This window comes from Micromys minutus, assembly GCF_963924665.1.
Source record: "Micromys minutus genome assembly, chromosome: 18".
Taxonomy (NCBI): Eukaryota; Metazoa; Chordata; class Mammalia; order Rodentia; family Muridae; genus Micromys; species Micromys minutus.
In genome coordinates this window covers 40,727,476-40,746,601 of record NC_137953.1, presented here as the reverse complement: position 1 = coordinate 40,746,601, position 19,126 = coordinate 40,727,476, and the positions used below count along the sequence as shown (strand labels likewise).

At 36.1% G+C, this 19,126-nt stretch overlaps 1 protein-coding gene across 8 annotated transcripts in view; it reads left to right on the top strand.

The window, feature by feature from the left end:
- The window catches only part of LUC7L2 (LUC7 like 2, pre-mRNA splicing factor), a 52,518-nt gene extending 38,752 nt beyond the window's left edge, over nt 1–13,766 (top strand). For all 8 annotated transcript variants that reach the window (XM_080932346.1, XM_080932348.1, XM_080932345.1 and 5 more), the window contains 2 exons: nt 8,073–8,264; nt 12,474–13,766. In XM_080932346.1, coding sequence (XP_080788472.1) covers nt 8,073–8,264; nt 12,474–12,651 — 370 coding nt within the window. In that variant the 3' untranslated portion in view covers nt 12,652–13,766. The remainder of the gene's footprint in view (nt 1–8,072; nt 8,265–12,473) is intronic.
- The last annotated feature ends 5,360 nt before the right edge of the window (nt 13,767–19,126 follow it).

Genomic DNA, 19,126 nt, shown 5'->3' with positions numbered 1-19,126 from the left:
GACTTGGAGATACCATTAAGTTTATTCTGGACACAGAAATTTTGAAACTTGCCCTGATCATTTTTACTATGCAAAGACTATTTTAGTTGAAATAATAGAGTTCTAATAGCTTGTATTTATGTAAAATGCTTTAAACCAGGCTGGAGAGATGATTCAGAGGTAAAGAGCACTGACTATTCTTCCAGAGGGTCTGAGTTCAAATCCCAGCAAACACATGGTGGCTCACAATCATCTGTAATCAGATCCAATGCCCTCTTCGGGTGTGTCTGATGACAACTCCAGCATGCTCATATAAATAAAAATAAATCTTTTTTTAAAAAATGCTTTAAACCATAAATGTTTAGAAATTTGGAGTTTTTGAATTTGGGAATTTGAGTAAATAAACCTTCTGTTTAGCATCTCTTTATTTAAAATATGAAGTGATTTTAAATTAAGATATTCGGGGTTTTTGAATATGCTTGGTTTTTTTATGCTAGAGATATTTAGCCTTTAACAAATCTTAGTCAACTAAACTGATTTGATTGCTCTTAAAATTTGTGGAAAATTGAGTAAAGGATGTTTCATGTCTTCAGGTTGTATGAATTACAGTTAAACCTTTTACTATCCATTGATTAATTTATATTAAGCTATATTTGTATAAAACAGAATTGTGGCCTTTTCCACTTTTTGGTGGTGATCTTAGGCTTTGAGTTCAGTTCTTAATGTGTGCTAGGCAAGGATGCCAGTGCAAAAGACTGTATCTTCTGTTTATTTTATATTTTTCAAGGAAAGATTTGAGAGTTTTTGTTTTTATATTAAGCAATTATTTTCTCAATTGTAGGATCCATAATTTTTGTTATGTTTTTTTGAGACAGGTTTCTCTGTAGTTCTAGATGACTTGGAATTCACCATATAGACCAGGCTAGCCTTGAAGTTGTAGATATCCTCCTGCCTCTGCCTCCTAAGTGCTGGGATTAAAGGTGTGTGCCACCACACTCTGGGACCATAAATCATAAAAATCTATTAACTTGATACAGTTTGATCATACACACGTCTGCTTATATAAACATTGTTAAATTTAGTATTTTTCCTATTTAGTATGTCTAAACATTCTTCTAAGTCATTTTTACCCATTAACAACTAAAATTACATGACACAAATATGGCAACATTGTTTTATAGCATCTGTTCAGAACTTTATAATATAATAGATAGTCATGCCATTTCCATATTGTATTGTACCTTTGATAGTTAAAATACCTCGCAGAGTTAATACATGTCTTGAAAATAATTAGAACCCTTTATTGATCACGTTTACTTAAAAGCTCTGAGATCTTTCTCTCAGTTTACGTGAACTTTATTTTGCATTTCATTGCCGTCTTTGTTGGTTCATTTCACTGGCCCTGGTGTTGCTGGATTTTAGCTGGCAATCTTTTTCACTTTAAGGGCACAACTGTACAATGCTATGTTGTTTTCAGAAATTCTTTGTTTCTCTTTCTCTCACTGTCTTGCTCCTTCCCCTAGCTTTCTCTTTCTGTGTTTTCCACTTAGCAAATTTTACTTCAGAACTTAACACTTTATCATCCTGAGGTTTTTCCCACCATTTCAGGTTTTTGTTTTGTTTTGTTTTTGTGTTTTGGTTGTTGTTTGTGTGTCTTGAGCATATGCATATGTATAAGTTAGAGGACTATTCTCTGGAACTGGTTCTTAAAATTAATTATAAATTTATTGTTGATACCACTGTTTTTATTGCCACAAGGTGTCTCTGTATACCCCTGGCTGTCCTAGATATATATAGCATAGACTGGCCTTGAACTCACAGAGATCTACATCTGCCTCTTAAGTTCTAGGATTAAAAGTTGTGTGCCACATCTAAATTTCTTGCTTGTTAAATCCAGGTCTTGTATAACTCAAGTCAGCTGCCTGAATGCAGAGATTTCAAGAACTTGTTACTGTGCTCAGTTTTAGGATGGTCTTTCTAGGGATATCATTCAGTAATCTAGTGTAGATAGCATTTTAAATAATGTTGGAATTCTCAGTTTAAGATTTGACCGAGATAGTCAGATGACCTCATATTATTTGTAGGACTGCAATATTTGTAGATGGTGAGAAAGTTGATTACCTCTTAGTCCTTTGCTTACACTGGGATTACTTGCCCTCAGATTCCCCCTCAGTGACAATGAGGTAAGCCCTGACAGCATTTATAGCTCACCTACTGTGTACTAGGTAACCTTATAGACCCTTGGGATGCAGCAGTGAACAGGGCAGACCTGGGCCCTGTTCTTGAGAGGGAATTGACTCTTAACAAATAAAGACAGGAACTGGGGCCTCTGGAGATTGAAGGACCAGGAATACTGCAGTGCCAACCAACATGCCCAGACAGGGAGCCCCATGAGCACTATTTTTAAAAGTTGAAGCTCAAATCTTCACCCCATATTTCCCTGGTTGACTCATAAACCAATCTTGGTCCTCAAGACCTCAATTTCTTTTAATTGCAATGTATAATCTTATTGGAGAAAAGTTTAGCTAGGCATGGTAGTTCATACCTGTAATCTTAGCATATAAGAAACTGAAGTAGAAGGACCTGCAGCTTTGAGACTAGCTTAATCTGTGCAGTATGTAAGTTACGTAGTGAATTCTCATTCTCCAAAAAAAAAAAAAAAGAAAAGAAAAGAAAAGAAAGAAAGAAAGTAAGTCAGGTGTGGTTGTTCATACCTGTAATCTTAGCACTCAGGAGAGTACCTAGTTTAAAGCCATCCTGGCCTGTAGTATAAGACTATCTTTAAAAAAATGAAAGCTAAAACAATTTTCTAAGTGCTCTGAGACTGTGAAGTTGAGGAAGTACTGTAACTGTTTATAAAATAAAGTTATAAAATAGTATAAAATTATACAAGCTGGGTTTCTAGCTACTCCTGAAATAATCAACTAAAAAAGTATATCACTCGCTATTTATATGCTCAGCTCTGTTTTAGACAATATACTTTAGTTTATCTGATCTATGTTAGTTAGGTTTTCATTGCTATTATAAAATATTTGAGAAAACAGTTTTAAAATATTAAGACTTATTTTGACTCATGGACTCAGACGTTTCAGCACCTGGTTTGCTTGATACATTGCTGTGGGCCTGTGTTTGAAGTAGGACATCATAGTGGCTTAAAGATATAAAGAACCATAATAGAGAAAATCTGCTTACTTTAGGTTAGGAAAGCATATAAAGCTTTCAGGGCAAGGATAAAATGCACCCTTCAAAGAACCTACTTTTTGCACTGGGTCGCACCTACTGGTTTCTGTAGCCTAACAATGATACTGTCAAGAATCTGTCAGTAGGGGCTAGAGAAATGGATAAGAACATTTGCTGCTCTTTGAGGAGACCTGAGTACAGTTCTTGGCAGTTTACAACTGCCTGTAATTCCCAACTCCATGGGATCTAACACTTTCTCTGGCCTCCATGAGTATTCACAAACTTGGGATTTTTTTTTTTTCAGTAGATTATTCATTAGCTAAGATTAGGTAAGAATACTTTGATCCATTTAGCTCTAGATGATTAGATATACCAGTTGGGGGCCAGATCATCAGCACATGAACTTTTGGAGAACATTTCACAATCACATTTATATTGCTATTCTTCTCTTACAAATGATAGATTAAACTAAGGTGGAATATATAACTTACCCCTGGTTGCACAGACAGTAAATGAATAGAGCTGTATTTAAGACAGCCCGAAGCATACTTTAGAGCATGCTTGACGTTATATATACATTCATATTACAAAATAAACTACTGCAGTGTTGCACTAATCATAGAATTGGAATTGTTTATTGGGAAATATGAAGAATGTGTTATATAAGAATATAACCTAGAGTCGGATCATTTGGAGGTTAGAGAAATGGCCCAGTAGTTCTAAGAGCAGCACCTACATGGTAGCTCACAACCATCCATAACTATTTTTAGGGAGCCAGTGTCTTTTGGCCTCACATATACACTTCACATATGCACATGTAACATTCATATACACATACAGGCAAACACATTTTAAAAAAATATGAAGGAATATAATCATTTTGTGGCTAGAGAGATGGTTTTAGTGATTGAGAATGTGTACCTATACTTCCAGAAGACCTGAGTCCAGTTACTAACATCCGCATTGGGCAGGTAATAATTTTTTGTGACCTCTAGTTTGAGGGGATCCAACTAGAGTCCTCTTTTAAGTCATGTACACCCAAGTTCACATGCAAGCACACACAACAATTAGAAATATTAATTTTCTTATATTCTAATTTTCTATATTCTTTTATAAAGAATATAATTTGTGTAAGATTGTATGTGTAAGCACACAGTTTCAGTCACCACAAATACATTCTATTTCAATCAGTAGAAGTACATTCTATTCTAAGCCAGGCGCTTAAAGGAACTTCTATGACAAGGCAGGGAATTCTATAGAGTTTTGTTGTTATTTTCAGGAGCCTCTCATTCAAGTACATGCCTTGTTTTTATAGAAGTAACATAAAAGCCAGAACTCAAGAAAAAATGTCCTTTAGCAGCACAGTGTACCAGTTTAAAAATTTTAGTCACTTTTCTAAAAGTAGATACTCTTTTTTTAGGTCCCGATCACATAGCAAGAATTCCAAAAGGTAGGTACTGTAGCAGATGGATTAAATAGTGAAGCTGTATTTTTCAAATGTATATTTTTTTAGATTATATATCTTTTAAACGCCAGTGAGAATTAATAAATTCCTACTGATTTAACCAAGTAGTGGTGGTATGTGATTTTAATCCCAGCACTTAGGAGTCAGGGGCAGGCACATCTCTGTTCTACAGAGCCAGTTCCAAAACAGCCAGGGCTACAAGGAAAACAAATAACAATAACTCTTCCATGGCTTAGGTTTGAGCATTTCATTTGACAAGTAACTGTCCAGAAGATATTCAGAACTAGTACTTAGTTTCATCAAAGTAGAACTGTACATACTGCTCTGGTATTAAATGAGTAAGCAAAAAATACTTTTAAATTTGAAATAAAAACAAAATTTGGAAGGTCCATTTAAGAAACAATTTCTTAAGGTATCTGTTGAAAATACAAATAGGTTAGCCATTTACTTGGGTTTTTGCTGTCATTGTTGTATGGGATTTTTTGGTTTTCTTTCTGAGCCTTGTTGAGCTAACTGTATAGCTTTGTTTGGTTCCAGTTTTTCTTCTTGAAGTTGTGTGTCTTTCCTATGGATTGTGAAGGATTACAGGCATGTGTTTGTATCCCTAGTTAAGTTTTCCATGCAGGGTCTTGTTTGAGTTCATTATCCTCCTTCCTTTATATTCCTTAATGCTGACATTACAGCTGTGTACAACCCCATGTGGTACCATAGTGTTCGGTGGAGAGACCTTGTGGTCCAGTGTGCCATTAGATAATTTTTTTGTCACAGTGATAACTCCATTCGCTTTGTGTAATAATGTTTCTGGCCTGGTCTACCATGTAGGCTAGGCTAATCTTGGACTCATAACTGTCTGCCTACCTGTGCCTCCCAAATGCCAGGATTTAAGTAAGGCCTGAGCCATCTTTATTGGTGTTCTTTCTCTTGTGATAGATGAGGGAGGGAGGCAGGCAGGCAGGCAGGCAGGCAGGTAGGCAGGCAGGTAGGTAGATAGATCTTGTGGTAGAAAGATGAATAGTGTCACACTAAATAGATGGATGGATGGAAGACAGCTTTCTTCTGTCCATTTTAGAAATAATGTTCTTTAGAACCAGGTGTCATAGCAAGCACATTCCTATAGCCCCAATATGGAGCAGTAGGAAGAGATCCAGGACTTAAGGTCATCTACAAGTACACAGAGCAAGTGTGAAGCTGCTTTTTGGCTACATGAGAAATTCTGAGGCTGGAGAGATGGCTCAGCCGTTAAAGGCTAGGCTCACAACCAAAAATAGAAGAGAAATTCTGTTTATTTGAAGAAGCTATTTAATTGTGGTTAAACATGAAGTCTACAATATGTACATTTATTTGACTATAGTGTAGACAGGAGCTAATTGCTTTCAAAATCCTTTAGAGAGATGACTCATTGGTTAAGAGCACTGGTTGCAGAAAACCCAGGTTTCATTCTCAGCAACTACATGGCAGCTCATAGCAGTCCATAATTCCAGCTCTTGGGGATCCAGTGTTCTTTTGACCCTGGTAATACTAGGCATGCACATAGCTCACAGGCATACATTCAAACAAATCACTCATACATATAAAAATGAAATCTAAAAACATTTTTATGATGTTCATGCCTTCAATCTCGGCACTTGAGAGGCTTGTAATTTCTGAGTTGAAGGCCAACCTTGAATTTTAAAACTTAAATTTAAAATAAAAAAATTTTTTTTAAAGAAAAAAATTGTAATGAACTATTTACAAATAAATTGTGTCCCCTAAGTAATTGCTTTTGAAGTTAGGAGAAAATATTACATTTTAATGGTAACTTGAAATGTTTTATATTATTGAGGTATAATTGATATACCATAAGATTTATCCATTTTAAATTTGTAAGTAATTATCAACACAATCCAACTTAAAGCAGTTTATGTGTAGTTTTCTTTTCTTTTGTTTTTTCCCACCATGTTTAGTGCTATAGTATCCCAGGCTGTTCATGTGTTACCTTTCTGCCTTCATCTTCTAAATGCTGGGGTCACAGGCATACACAACACACATCATCACTTTTGTCACTTTTAAAGTGACCAAGCCAAATAGCATTCTTCTCACATATTTCTGTATCTCCATAATCATCACGCATACACCCTCCTACACACATTCATGTTCTCATGAAAAGCTCACCTGATCTTTTTGTTGTTTGTTTTTTGTTTACACTGTATTTTTTGGCTTACCATTGGTATTCAGGTATTCAGAACTTTAGTAGTCAAAATATAATTCAGAGAAAGGGTGGATTATCCTTAAAATATTTTTCATTCTTTCTCTTTATGTGGTTTTCATTTGTGAGTACATGCCATGTGTATTTAGGGACTAGAGAGGGAATGTCCTTGGAAACCAGGAAATTGTATTAGGTTCCCTGGAACTATAATTGTAAATGGAATTATATGCTACCTCATGTACATGTTGGAAACTGAACTTGTGTTGTAGAAGAGTAACAAGCACTCTTAACTTGCTGAGCTCTCTCTCAAGTCCCTTAAAGTTTTTAAGTATGCTTAAAAAAATAAAGTAGAGAAATTTAAAAAATGGCATGAAGTTGGAATATTGATTGTTGCCTTAATTTTTCTTTCATTATTCCTGATAAAACTTAAAAGGGGGCTGGAGAGATGGCTCAGCAATTAAGAGCACTGACTGCTCTTCCAGAGGTCCTGAGTTCAATTCCCAGCAAACACAATTCCTAGCAACCATCTGTAATAGGATCCAGTGCTCTCTTCTAGTGTCTGAAGAGAGTGACAGTGTACGTGAAATAAATAAATCCTTCTTAAAATGATCTCACTGTGTGTGTGTGTGTGTGTGTGTGTGTGTGTGAGAGAGAGAGAGAGAGAGAGAGAGAGAGAGAGAGAGAGAGAGAGAGAGAGAGAGAGAGAGAGAGAGAGAGAGAGAGACACTCTTACACACTTGAGCTGGCATTACAGGTCTGTGCTGTAGTACTCTACAGCACATGTACTTTTAACCACTTAGCTTTCTCTTTTTCTTTTTCCCTACTAGTGGGTGTGGATCCTATTAGCCACCTGGATGTTAGCAAGTTCTATACCACTGAGCTATATCCCTAGTTTACTGACATAGATTTATATATTATTGGCTGAATTCTGAGAATTGGTACTCTTGTTTTTATTTTGTATCTTAGTGTCTAGCCAGTAGCATATTAGCAGTTTATTTCCATTGCACATATAGTTTATTTAGAATAAAATTGCAATCAAGTACAGCCGATAACTTGAGTTCAATTCCCTGGGCTCACATTGTGGAAGGAGACACCCAAAAATTTGTCCTCTGACCGATGCTTATGTTCTGTGTTTTGCATGAGCACACACAGACTTCTTAAGAGTAAAAAATTTTAAAAAAAAATGTTTTTTAAAGGAAAGACTTTAGTGTAAATGAAACTTTTAGCACTAACAATGAAATAAATCATTTTTTTTTTTTGTAGATCTAGATCCAGAGAGCATCGCAGACACCGATCTCGCTCTATGTCACGAGAACGCAAGAGGAGAACTCGTTCCAAGTCTCGCGAGAAACGCCATCGCCACAGGTCCCGGTCCAGTAGCCGAAGCCGCAGCCGCAGCCACCAGAGAAGTCGGCACAGTTCAAGAGATAGGAGCAGAGAGCGATCCAAGAGGAGGTACTGAAGTGCCGATCAGAGGATGCGGAGCTACCTTATGTGTTAGCCTTTTGTTTATTGTTACTTATGCTTAGATTATTGGTTGGAAACCTGCACCTGATATTGATATGTACTCAATTGTAGGTGTATACATTTTTTTCTGATTGTATGGGGTAGTTTATACAGAGTCAATGCGTGAGCCAGAGTAAGAAATTGAAGCCTGTATGTGCAGAGGTTATTGCTTTTCTTGGAATGTTGGAGGCGGGAGGGGTGCTGATTAAAAACAAAAACTATTTTATAGGCAAATAATTTTAGGTACTAATACTCTTGAAGGTTGTGGGAGTTTTTATTTGTTTTCCAGTATGTATTAACAAATAGGGACTCTGAGAAGTCCTTTCATTAAACGCATTGTTTAGCTTTGTTTGCCTGTTTTCCACACTTTGGTGCACTTCTAAAGAGCAAACAGATTCTACTACATTGTTTAATCTACAGTATAAATTATACACTTTTATGTTCCCCTTTAGTGTAATGGGAAGATTCTGAGTTTGGAGGAAGCTACAACACCTTAGTATAGCAGAAAACTTCAAAAGACGCAATGGGAGCAGACATTGGACCTGATTGTCTAGTGAGGGACAGCTAACAAAGTGTTAGAGTGGAGTGGAGCTGTTAAGTACCCAAAACTCAGGTCACATGATATCCTATCCAGCATAAATTATACTTAAAACTACCTTTCCCCTCCTTGACACCTATTTTTAGGTAAATATAGGAGAGATACTTGGAGTCCCTAATTACTAGTCTTAAATGTTCTGTGGCTTATCCCCTCAGAAAGCCAGCTAAATCTGAACAGGCTGAATTTTGAAATCACAAGCTGAGTTTCTTAATAGGCTTTCAATTAACATTTTATTTTGTATATTTTTGTCTTTGTTCTAAGTAGCCCTTAAAGTGATTTTAACCAAGGGTGTGTGTGTGTGTGTGTGTGTGTGTGTGTGTGTGTGTGTGTGTGTGTGTTGGGGGGTGGTCTTGCAGGGAAGGTCAGGAGGCCAAGGTTTTATGTAGCTCAAATTGGCCTCATATTCATCCTTTAGCCTCAGCTTCCTTTTGAGTGCTGGGATTATAGGCATATGACACTCTGCCTGGCTTTATGAACTAGAGACTTTCCTCTGTGCTAGGCCTGTTACAGAATAGCAAAGTAATAATAGTGTATATAAACTGTTTTCACGTTGCTCTATGGAGTTTTCTGTGTGGGAGAATACTTGGCCACAGATCTTAAGTGATAAACTTGATATCATAGGGTAAATGACATAAATTTAGATGAGGAAAAATTTAGAAAGTTTTTTTTTTTTAAAAATGGTTTAGGTAATGGATCAGGCTTGAATAACTGGTTCTAGTAATTAAACAAGTAGGAAAGTATCTGTAGGCTTTTTACATTTCAAAACTGGGTTTGTCCTCAGTGCAGTGTCTAGAAACAAACATTTTTTTTTGTAATGTTCTTTATGATTCTAAATCTGCACACTAAATCTGAGAATTGGGTGGCTTAGGTAATAAAAGATCTATATGATTCTTGTGTTGACCCGCCCAGCTTCATTTTTCTGATGTTTATCTTACTTGTCTATTGGTAATGGAAATGGGAGGGATGGGTGGGGGAGTCTTTTCCTATCATTGTGACATTCTGAGGCTTCCTGATCTTGTGAAGGAAAACTTCCCACCATATTCAGCATGTTCAAAAGAGGATTATTTTTGTAAAACTATTAAAAATTTTGCTTTTCTCAAGAGTATTTCATATCTTTGAACTCAAATTACTTTTAAAACATCATTGTTTCTAGCAGAAAAGCAAATGATTGCTTTACTTGTTATTTCATATATATAACATCAAATTATTGGTATATATGTGAGTTTAGTTTTTGATGGTAAAAAGAGTTCATTAAAAGTCTTGACATTTTGCTGTTTTCTTGCCCTTGTTGTGAAGTATGGACCTATGCTACTACAAGTGGGTTGTCTATATGAACCTTGTCTTGGCAACAGTTCCCACAGGTCAGTGAGGACAGACCTTTAGCAACTTTGCTTTTTGGGGTGTTCTGTCATGTAGTACAGACTTCAAAGTCAGACTACTTGGGTTCAGAATTCCTTGCCAAATAATTTAATTATATCCGATTTGCTTTTCCATATTTCATGAAATAGAGGTAATAGGAATATTTGGCTTATTTGGCTTTCACTAGTAACACGTGTGTAGGAAGATATTTGTAATCCTGTACAAACATTAGTCTGTGTCTTTGTTCTTTTTCAGTTATCACTGACCTCAGGGACTTGCCAGCCTCTAATGTAATTGTTCTTAATGATCATTTCTCTCATTAATAGAAGCTTGAAGATGGCTCATGTAGACTTGGAATGTGTTTTTGTTGGTTTTTTTTGTTGTTGTTTTGTTTTGTCTTGTAAAATGGTTATTAAGCAGGTGCTCCTGAAATCATAACTTTTGAGGGGCTGAACACAGGAGGCTTGTCACAAATTGAGGCCATCCTGGGCTAGGGAGAGAGATTCAGAAAACAAAAGGGGAAAAAGGATTATATAACTTCAAGTAGAGTACTTGAAATTGGTGTTGATTTCTCAAGCTTTTTCCATTTTATTGCCATAGTTGTATTATGACAAAGTACTTGAAAATGATTTATGAAAAGGAAGGACTTTTTTAGCTCACACTTTTATGAAGTGTAACTGAGATTTCAGTTCATGGCTACTTTTGAATTGCTTCTGAGCACATGCCTAACCCAGAAACCATGGCATGGAGCCTTAATGGACTCAAGTGACTCATCTTATCGTGGAGGATATAGAGAACAAGGAACTAGGTACAAGTTATAATACAGTACACCCCTCTTGACCTGTTTTCTCCTTCCATAAACCACCTCCTAATAGATGTTTAGCTGTGAATTTGCAGTGGATTAATTCATTGGTTGTACTATCTTTATGACCTAGTCACCTTTTTCTATAGCACCATCTCCAGTTTCAAGACAGTACATGAGCCTTTTGGACTGTTTTATATCCAAACTCTCATCTATATTTTTCAAACTGGTTGTAGTAGTGTTTTTTATCTTGCCTTATGTTTTTTTTGAAAGCATTGTGTTTTCTGGGTTAGTAGCATGCAAACATAGCATATTGAGATTCAAGTTTAAACTCCAACTTAAAAAAAAAAAGTATTATGCAGGACTTGGCAGTGCCTCTGATCATAATTCTAAACCTTGATTGAGATAAATTATGTGTAAAACATTCTGTATCACCTGTAAAGAACTAAATAAATGTAATATTTGTTGTTAATTCATTTTAGGTGTTAAAAGGTATATTTTCTATGCTAACCAATATAGTTAGATTCTACATGTGTTTGTGTTTTTATTCTGGTTGCATTTCTGATATGAGGGTGTTTTGTTTATGTACCTTTCTTTGAAGATGGGATGAGAATGGAAATTAATAGTTTTAGGAGCAGTTAGGATTTTATCATAGCATGACCATTTTTTGATACCTTACATTTTTGGTTTAATGAATTCACTCAAGGAATAAAGCAGATTTTTAAATTAGCAAATGATTATTTAAAGCCATATTAGTGAGTAGTTCTCTTACCTAGTTTGCAACATATTTGCCTGTAAGACAAATGTGGCTGAAACCTGTTTTTCTAAACAAAAAAGCTGTGGATTATTCTGCATTCCTTCCTTCCTTCCTTCCTTCCTTCCTTCCTTCCTTCCTTCCTTCCTTCCTTCCTTCCTTCCTTCCTTCCTTCCTTTTTTACCACTGATAGAAAAGAATGATTCTTACACCCTGAGCTTGTGTGTGATCTTCAACACCTCACATCCTTATTTGTCACTTAGCACAAGAGAGATAGATGACTGTTGTACAAATTCATTGGTTTCCATCCAGTTTGGAGTCCTGATAATTTCCGCTTATAAAAGCAATTACTTATACATTGTTTTTATACTAAATGTCTTTGTATTAATTGAAGAAACTTTATGATTATCTCTGAAATACTAAGAATATATTATTTAGTTTATACTCTTTTACCCTTAACTGTGTAGCCATTTGTTCCTGATTTTGTTTTGGTGCCCCTTATCAGCTATAGTAGGACTCTCTTCTTATAAGAAACTCAGATGTATTCTTATTTCTTCAGCTATCAGAAACTTAATATTGATCCTATTCTTTCATTGGATTTTGGGTGCCCCAACATATTTTGCTCCTTAAATTAATATTTTTCAGATCCTCAAAAGAAAGATTCAGAGACCAAGACTTAGCATCACGTGACAGAGACAGGAGTTCAAGAGACAGATCACCTCGTGACCGAGATCGAAAAGATAAGAAGCGGTCCTATGAGAGTGCTAATGGCAGATCAGAAGACAGGAGGAGCTCTGAAGAGCGTGAAGCAGGGGAGATTTAACTAGCTGCGTACATGTCTTCAATCCTTAAGCTTCCTATGGAGTTACATGCTATTGTTTAGTTACAGCTATTCAGGGTGACAGTGACCAGTTCTAGACACTGATCCAGTCAAGCTAGATGTATAGTATCTAATCTGAACCGAACCTGTTTTCTTTGATAAAGCCTAAAACTATATCCATAGTTTTTTGTGAAACTAAACATAACAGTTTATATGATGAGACACTATTCTCTTCTTTCAAGTTAGGAGTGATAGTGAATGAATTGTGTTAATGCCTTGCAGTTTTTGAACATGTAAAATATTGTCTTCCTTTATATTTCAAATAGTAACAGCTTTAGGAATTTTTTTCTTTATAATTCTTCTTCCTTTGATTTTTGTATTCCCTAACACCTGTGTCTCCAACAATAAGAGAAAAGGGTGAAGGGAAACAATATAACTTCTAAGGTTCTGTTCACATTGGTTATTAAGTTGATTGCAATTGAGCATTCTACTGGATTGTGTGCTGGAAAAACTTAAATATGGAACTGTTTTGTTTGGGGCCTATTAGAGATGGAAGTTGAACAGCTGTTGCATTGCATACTTTTGCTTTTACATTGAAATTTTGATATCAGACTTGTCTTGATTTTTTTTTTTCTATTAAACTGCTGTGTTCAGTATATTGAGGGGGGATGGGGCAGGGACTGTTTCATAAAAGCGCGCGCGCGCGCGTGTGTGTGTGTGTGTGTGTGTGTGTGTGTGTGTAGTTTAAAGATTCTTACTGTAAAAAATAAAATGGAAAGAATCACCACCACCACTGTAACTTGTTTAGTAAGTTGTCACTAGAACGATTTGCTGTAGGTATTCTCTATTTTGTAACATCCTTAACACTGCCTTTTTGTAGAAGGCACCAAAGGAAGTAAATATTTAACTGTGGATTCCAGGTGAACTGTTGCTCCACCCAAAGTTCTTGCTGACTATACTACACTACTTCAGAGCTGTATTTAACAGCTTCTGTAAGGAAAGATTGAACCTGTAGAAGCAACTAAGAGTTGCTTGTTTGTGCTTTTTAATTGACAAGCCTAAATAAAACAGTATGTAACCAACATATTGAAACCAGCAGTTTCTGCATTAAAGAGCTAATTGCCCACTGATGACTACCTAGTAGTCAGCACACATTAAATAGTAAAATTAGTATATATTAAGATCATTTTTTTGAGTGTAAGATATCATATAGTGGGAGCTGACCTAGAATTTACTATGTAACTGGGTATGATGTTGAACTCCTGACCCTTCAGCCTTTGCCTTACTGCTCAAAATTATAGATGTGTACAATGAAACCCAGTTAAGTACTATTTCGGGGGGGGGCAGCAGTTCTCAAATTTTGATGACAGTAATTTGGCCTTTTGTGAATGTGAAAGAGCAGAAAACTAATACCTATTTGTGAGATACTAGATTTTCTGAGTGTTAGAGATGAGATCTTGCTCACTTATCCTTCCTGGCACTGAATTGCAAACTTCCTGTCTTGGCCTTCTAAATGTTGGGAATATAGGCACCAGTGTGTGTAGTTTAAATTTTTTTTTCTAACATCAGAAAGGAACAAAAGCATGGCGGATTATGCCTGTTATCTCAGTGCTGAAGCATTTGTTATCTCAGAGGCTGAGGCATGTGCTTCACAAGTTTAAAGTCAGGTGGGGGCACTCGGGGTTCCAGTTGACCAAGTGAATACATTTATAGAAGGGAGTGCCAGGAATGCCTGGGACAAAGCCACAATGAATGAAAGAATAACTGTATCTGGTGCTGCCCTGTTTTCAAAACACCATTGTTAAAGTCTTTTTTACTTTTAACTTTTTTTTTTTTTTTTTTTTGAACTAAGAGTAACATGAAAATAGCAGAATTGGGTTGTGAGTTATATTTTTCTGGTTCTTGAATTTTCCCCTAAGAGAGTGCAGTATAAATGACTTGAGGCTCTTCCCTCTCCTGTATGATGCCCCAGTTTCAGTTCCTAGCATTGTAAAAATTATTTTGTCAAAAGTGTTTGCTGCTGAGCAAGGCATGCAAGTGTTGTAATCCCGTGATTGAGGGTAGTTGGGAAGCTGAGGTGGATTTGAAGTTTAACGCCAGCCAGGGCAGCTTTTAAGCCTAATGCAAAGCACTTACGCAAACCATACTTGTAAAAAGAGTGGCTTTTGAAGTCACATAAAGGACCCATCTCAAAAATAGGCCTATAATGAATCTAAGTCCGAATTTCAATTTATAGAAAATAAGGTAGATTCAGAATGTATGTCATTTTACAAAATAACTGGCTAAATTTCTTCAAAAGGTCAAAAGATTTAGGTTAACCAGTAACCATGTTTGTAGTCTCTCTCTAAAAGCGTTTTTTGACTAGCTAGGTATGGTGGTTCATGCCTGTAATCTAGACACATTTCCGTGATTCTAGGGCCAACTTAGGCTACAATAGAAAGACCCTGCCCTTTGGAGGAAAAGGGGGGGAGAAAAGTAGAGAAACTGAGAGATTATATAGACTGGAAATAAATTGTTAACTTGCCTAATGATAAACTTGCCCTACATAAAAAAAACATTTTTAGTATTCATGATGTCTGGTACTTATTTTCAAATGATTCAGTTGTATATCCACATACACGTAAAATGTTAAATATTAGACATAGAAGAGCTTTATATATGTTTATCTTCTATTTTCAACTTGTGTGTCTTGAAATTTTTGAAGTTGGTAGAAATTCTTGGATTTTTCAACTAATTTACCACTTTGAAATGTTGTGTCCTGGGATAGGAAGATCACTCATTCAGTGCATTCCTACAGTATAAGACCAAGGACCTGAATAAGTAAAATTGATCTAGCCCGACACATACATGGATGGGTGTTTTAATATTTAAGATTTGGTCTCTGAACATTATGAGAGTCACACAAATACACCAGTGGATACATACACACAAGAACCTGAGACCATCAGTCATGAGGTACCACTACATGCCTACTGAAATGGCCCACAGACAGTATAGCAATATCAAACGCTAGTGTAGATGACAACTACAACTGCAACTCCTAACCGGACTGAAAATGGCACAGCTGCTGCTTATAAATTGGGTGTGTCCATAACACAGTTCAGTCATCTTGCTACCCAAGGAAACAAAAACATGAGGCTCCATGGGTTTATATTTGAATGCTTACAGCAGTTGTGTTTACAGTAACCCAATATTTGAAAGATTCATCAACTAGAAATCAGACAAACTGTGATACATTCACACAAAGGAAATAATTGCTAATATATACAGCACTAAGTAAGATAACATACTCAGCTGAAGGAGCTAGACCCAGGAGAGAACACTGGACAGTTTTCTTCATGTGAGCTAGAACAGGCAAAAATTACCTGTAAGCTTTGCCTCAGGGCTTGCTGCTGAGTAGTGAACCTTTTAGGATGTTAGAAATGTTCCATATGTTGAGTGGCAATGTTTATGTGCTGGGGTTAGGTTTCCTACATTCATGTCATATGCTACCATCTGGATCCACTGACACTTCGCAAACAGGCACATACACACAATTGAGAACAATAGCATCTTTTAAAACATAAAGACAATTCCAAGTGTATAATGTTTTGATTTTTTTAAGTTGCAACTAGAGCTGACAATATGACCCAGCACGTGAAAGCAATTGCAGGGTAAGGCTGACAGCCTGATTTCAGTCCTGTAACACATGGAAGGAGAACCAACACCTAGAAGTTACATTCTGACCTTCTCATGTCCTAAGTTCACAAGTTCCCGTCACAATAATGTTTTCTAGAGATCAATGTAAAGTAAAAGAATTAGGCATATCCCTGTCTATCAAATGAGACTCAAAACTATGATTGCTTAATTACTAGGTTATTACACTAATTCTCTTGCACTAGACTAGCTGCTTCTCCAGCTATGCACTCAAATACTTGGCTGTTTGAATCCTCTTGAGCTATTTCTACTCCAGCTCTTGTGTTCTGGGGAGATGTTTCATTCTGGCACTTTCTGCTGGCCATACTTCTTTTACCTTCTCTTGTCCCTATATGGGACCCTCAGCCAGGTAACTGATAACCCACCTGCTTTTATTTCCTACAGCAATTAGCTGGAGCATACAGTAAAGACAATTATTAAAGTTATGAAATCTAGTGTAATCACATTCACAATATCCAATTCATTTGTATTTCACAGCTTTATGAGAAAGTGTTCTATTTGGCCTATCTTGGTGAGTCACAGTTATGTACTTTTCTCATTACTATCTTAAGCAATGAAATCCTTTAACTTTCATAACTTGAACTTACCAGTCTTAAGACACCTGTTTAAAATTTTCTCCAGTCTTCATTAAAAAAAAAAAAAAGCCTTCTAGATTCTCTAACCTTTATTACCAACCTTAAAACTTCTACAACTTGCACCTACTCCAACATTCATAACCTTGCATTTACCATCTTTAAAACATCTTCTGAGAGCCTCATTTTCTTAAATTCTCTGTACCTTAAGTTTGTGAGACTATCTAGTCTTTAACCCCATGAAACTTGAGAAGGAATAAATATTACCTGAATGTCTAGGAAGCACAGGCAAACTGCTTCCAAAAGTATGCAAATGACATACATAGTTGGCTGCCTGGACAGCCCCCAGAAGTCTGTAACATTGGAACATCTATCTTTAGCCTTTGGGACTAGTATATCTGACAAACTTATTGTTGAGCAGGAATTATGAAGGACTTGATAACCCTGTCTTGGCAGAGCTTGGCAGTCAACTTTGCCTGAGCCCAAGTTTTGTCCATTTGGAACAGCATTCTGTCTGCAGATGGAGGGCTTTTGATGCTCTTATTTTCTTCTAAATTGAATGGAGTCTGACATGTCCTGTCAAAAAACATTTCATATTAATATCTTTAATAAAAATATCTTTAAATGCCACATTTTGTTAAGGTTTTTGGAGATCATCTACTGATACCATATCTGAGTAGATAAACTTGTTTTGAGCTATTTACTCGCTGTTTAACCCGGGAAGCATATTTTGTGATAAACTGGTCTAATATCTGACCATACTATGAGTTTGAGTGCTTACCAACTTACATTACTTATTTATCCTGAACAATTTTAAATAGCAGCTTTTAAAAGGACTAGAATTTTACCTCTTCAAATGACTATATAAGAGCTGAAACTTAATATACAGTATGTTATAACAAAATCTCAAAGTTTGTATCAATATACAAAGCCTTATACTAGTGTAATAAAATGCACAAGTGTAACAAAGTATAGCCTTAGTTTGTATCAATATTCAAGGATCCATATTAATGTAAGATTATGGCTATAAGTGTTTTTAGATTTAAGAGTAGATTCAGCAGTCTATTTCTGTCATAGTTCTTCCCCCCCCTTCTCATTTTAGCCCTTCCCCTACTACATAAGAAAAAAAGGATAGAACAAAAGAGCAATCCCTAAATCTAACCTATACTGTGTTTTCTTACTGGTCAAGACCATTTAATAGCTTGTGACCAACACCTTTATAATAATAAGCATCCTCCACACAACAGAACAACCAAAACCCTGGCTTAATGAAATGGGACTTTTATTTATTAAAATGGCTTCATGTTTATTTGGGACATAGTATTTCTTTCTTGGAGTCCAAGGAGATTTGGAGGATGGTTAGTCATAGGAAGTTAGTTGTAGCATTTGCTGTCCAGTCTCTACTCTGAGAAAGTTTAGGCATAAGTGAAGTCCTGACTGAATCAGGATGTATGTAGCTGGATGAATTGAGGTCATCTGGGACCAACAGCTTTCTGTGAAGCTGTTTTGGAAGTCTTGAGCAAGAAACATTAAGGCAGTTTGGGGTCAGATGTCTCAGTATCGCTGAGGGTGAATCTTGTCAGGGCCACTATTTTTGTTGTTAGTTTCTGTGAACATAAAATCTTTCACAAGTAAACAGTTCTGTATTAAGGAATGTGCAAGGTACATATTGCAATTAATCCCGAACCAAAATTTTTTGCTCTTTATTTGAGCAGATGAAAGACAGTTGTCTTAAGCTAATTTGGATTGTAAACAAACTGTAATATAAATTCTATTATCTGTGCCATGATAAGTCCTGAGGACTTTGTAGCCAATAAAATTTATTGACTACACGTGGATATTTAAGTCCCAACCAGTCTTAGAGCTGTTCCCATGTAGAGAGATCAACATAAACATTACCTTGTCTTGGTCTTTTTTATTTTCTTTGTTGTGGTTGAAATCCTTAGGAGGGTTTGCTCTTCCCCCTTACCTGATTTTTATCAATTTGGAAGGACTTGAGCTTTTTTTTTTTTTTTTTTTAATTTTATTTTTATTCTTTGTGGGGAGGATATTTTATCCCTTCTCCCAGCACATTTCCTGTTTTTAATTATCTGGGAGTCTTTGTTACCCCTTTTTGATTGCTAAGTATCTCAAAGTATGAGCAGATCTCCCCACAGTTGCTTCTCTTACAGGGTTGTATGATATAGTTATGTTTTATAATACGTAAAAAA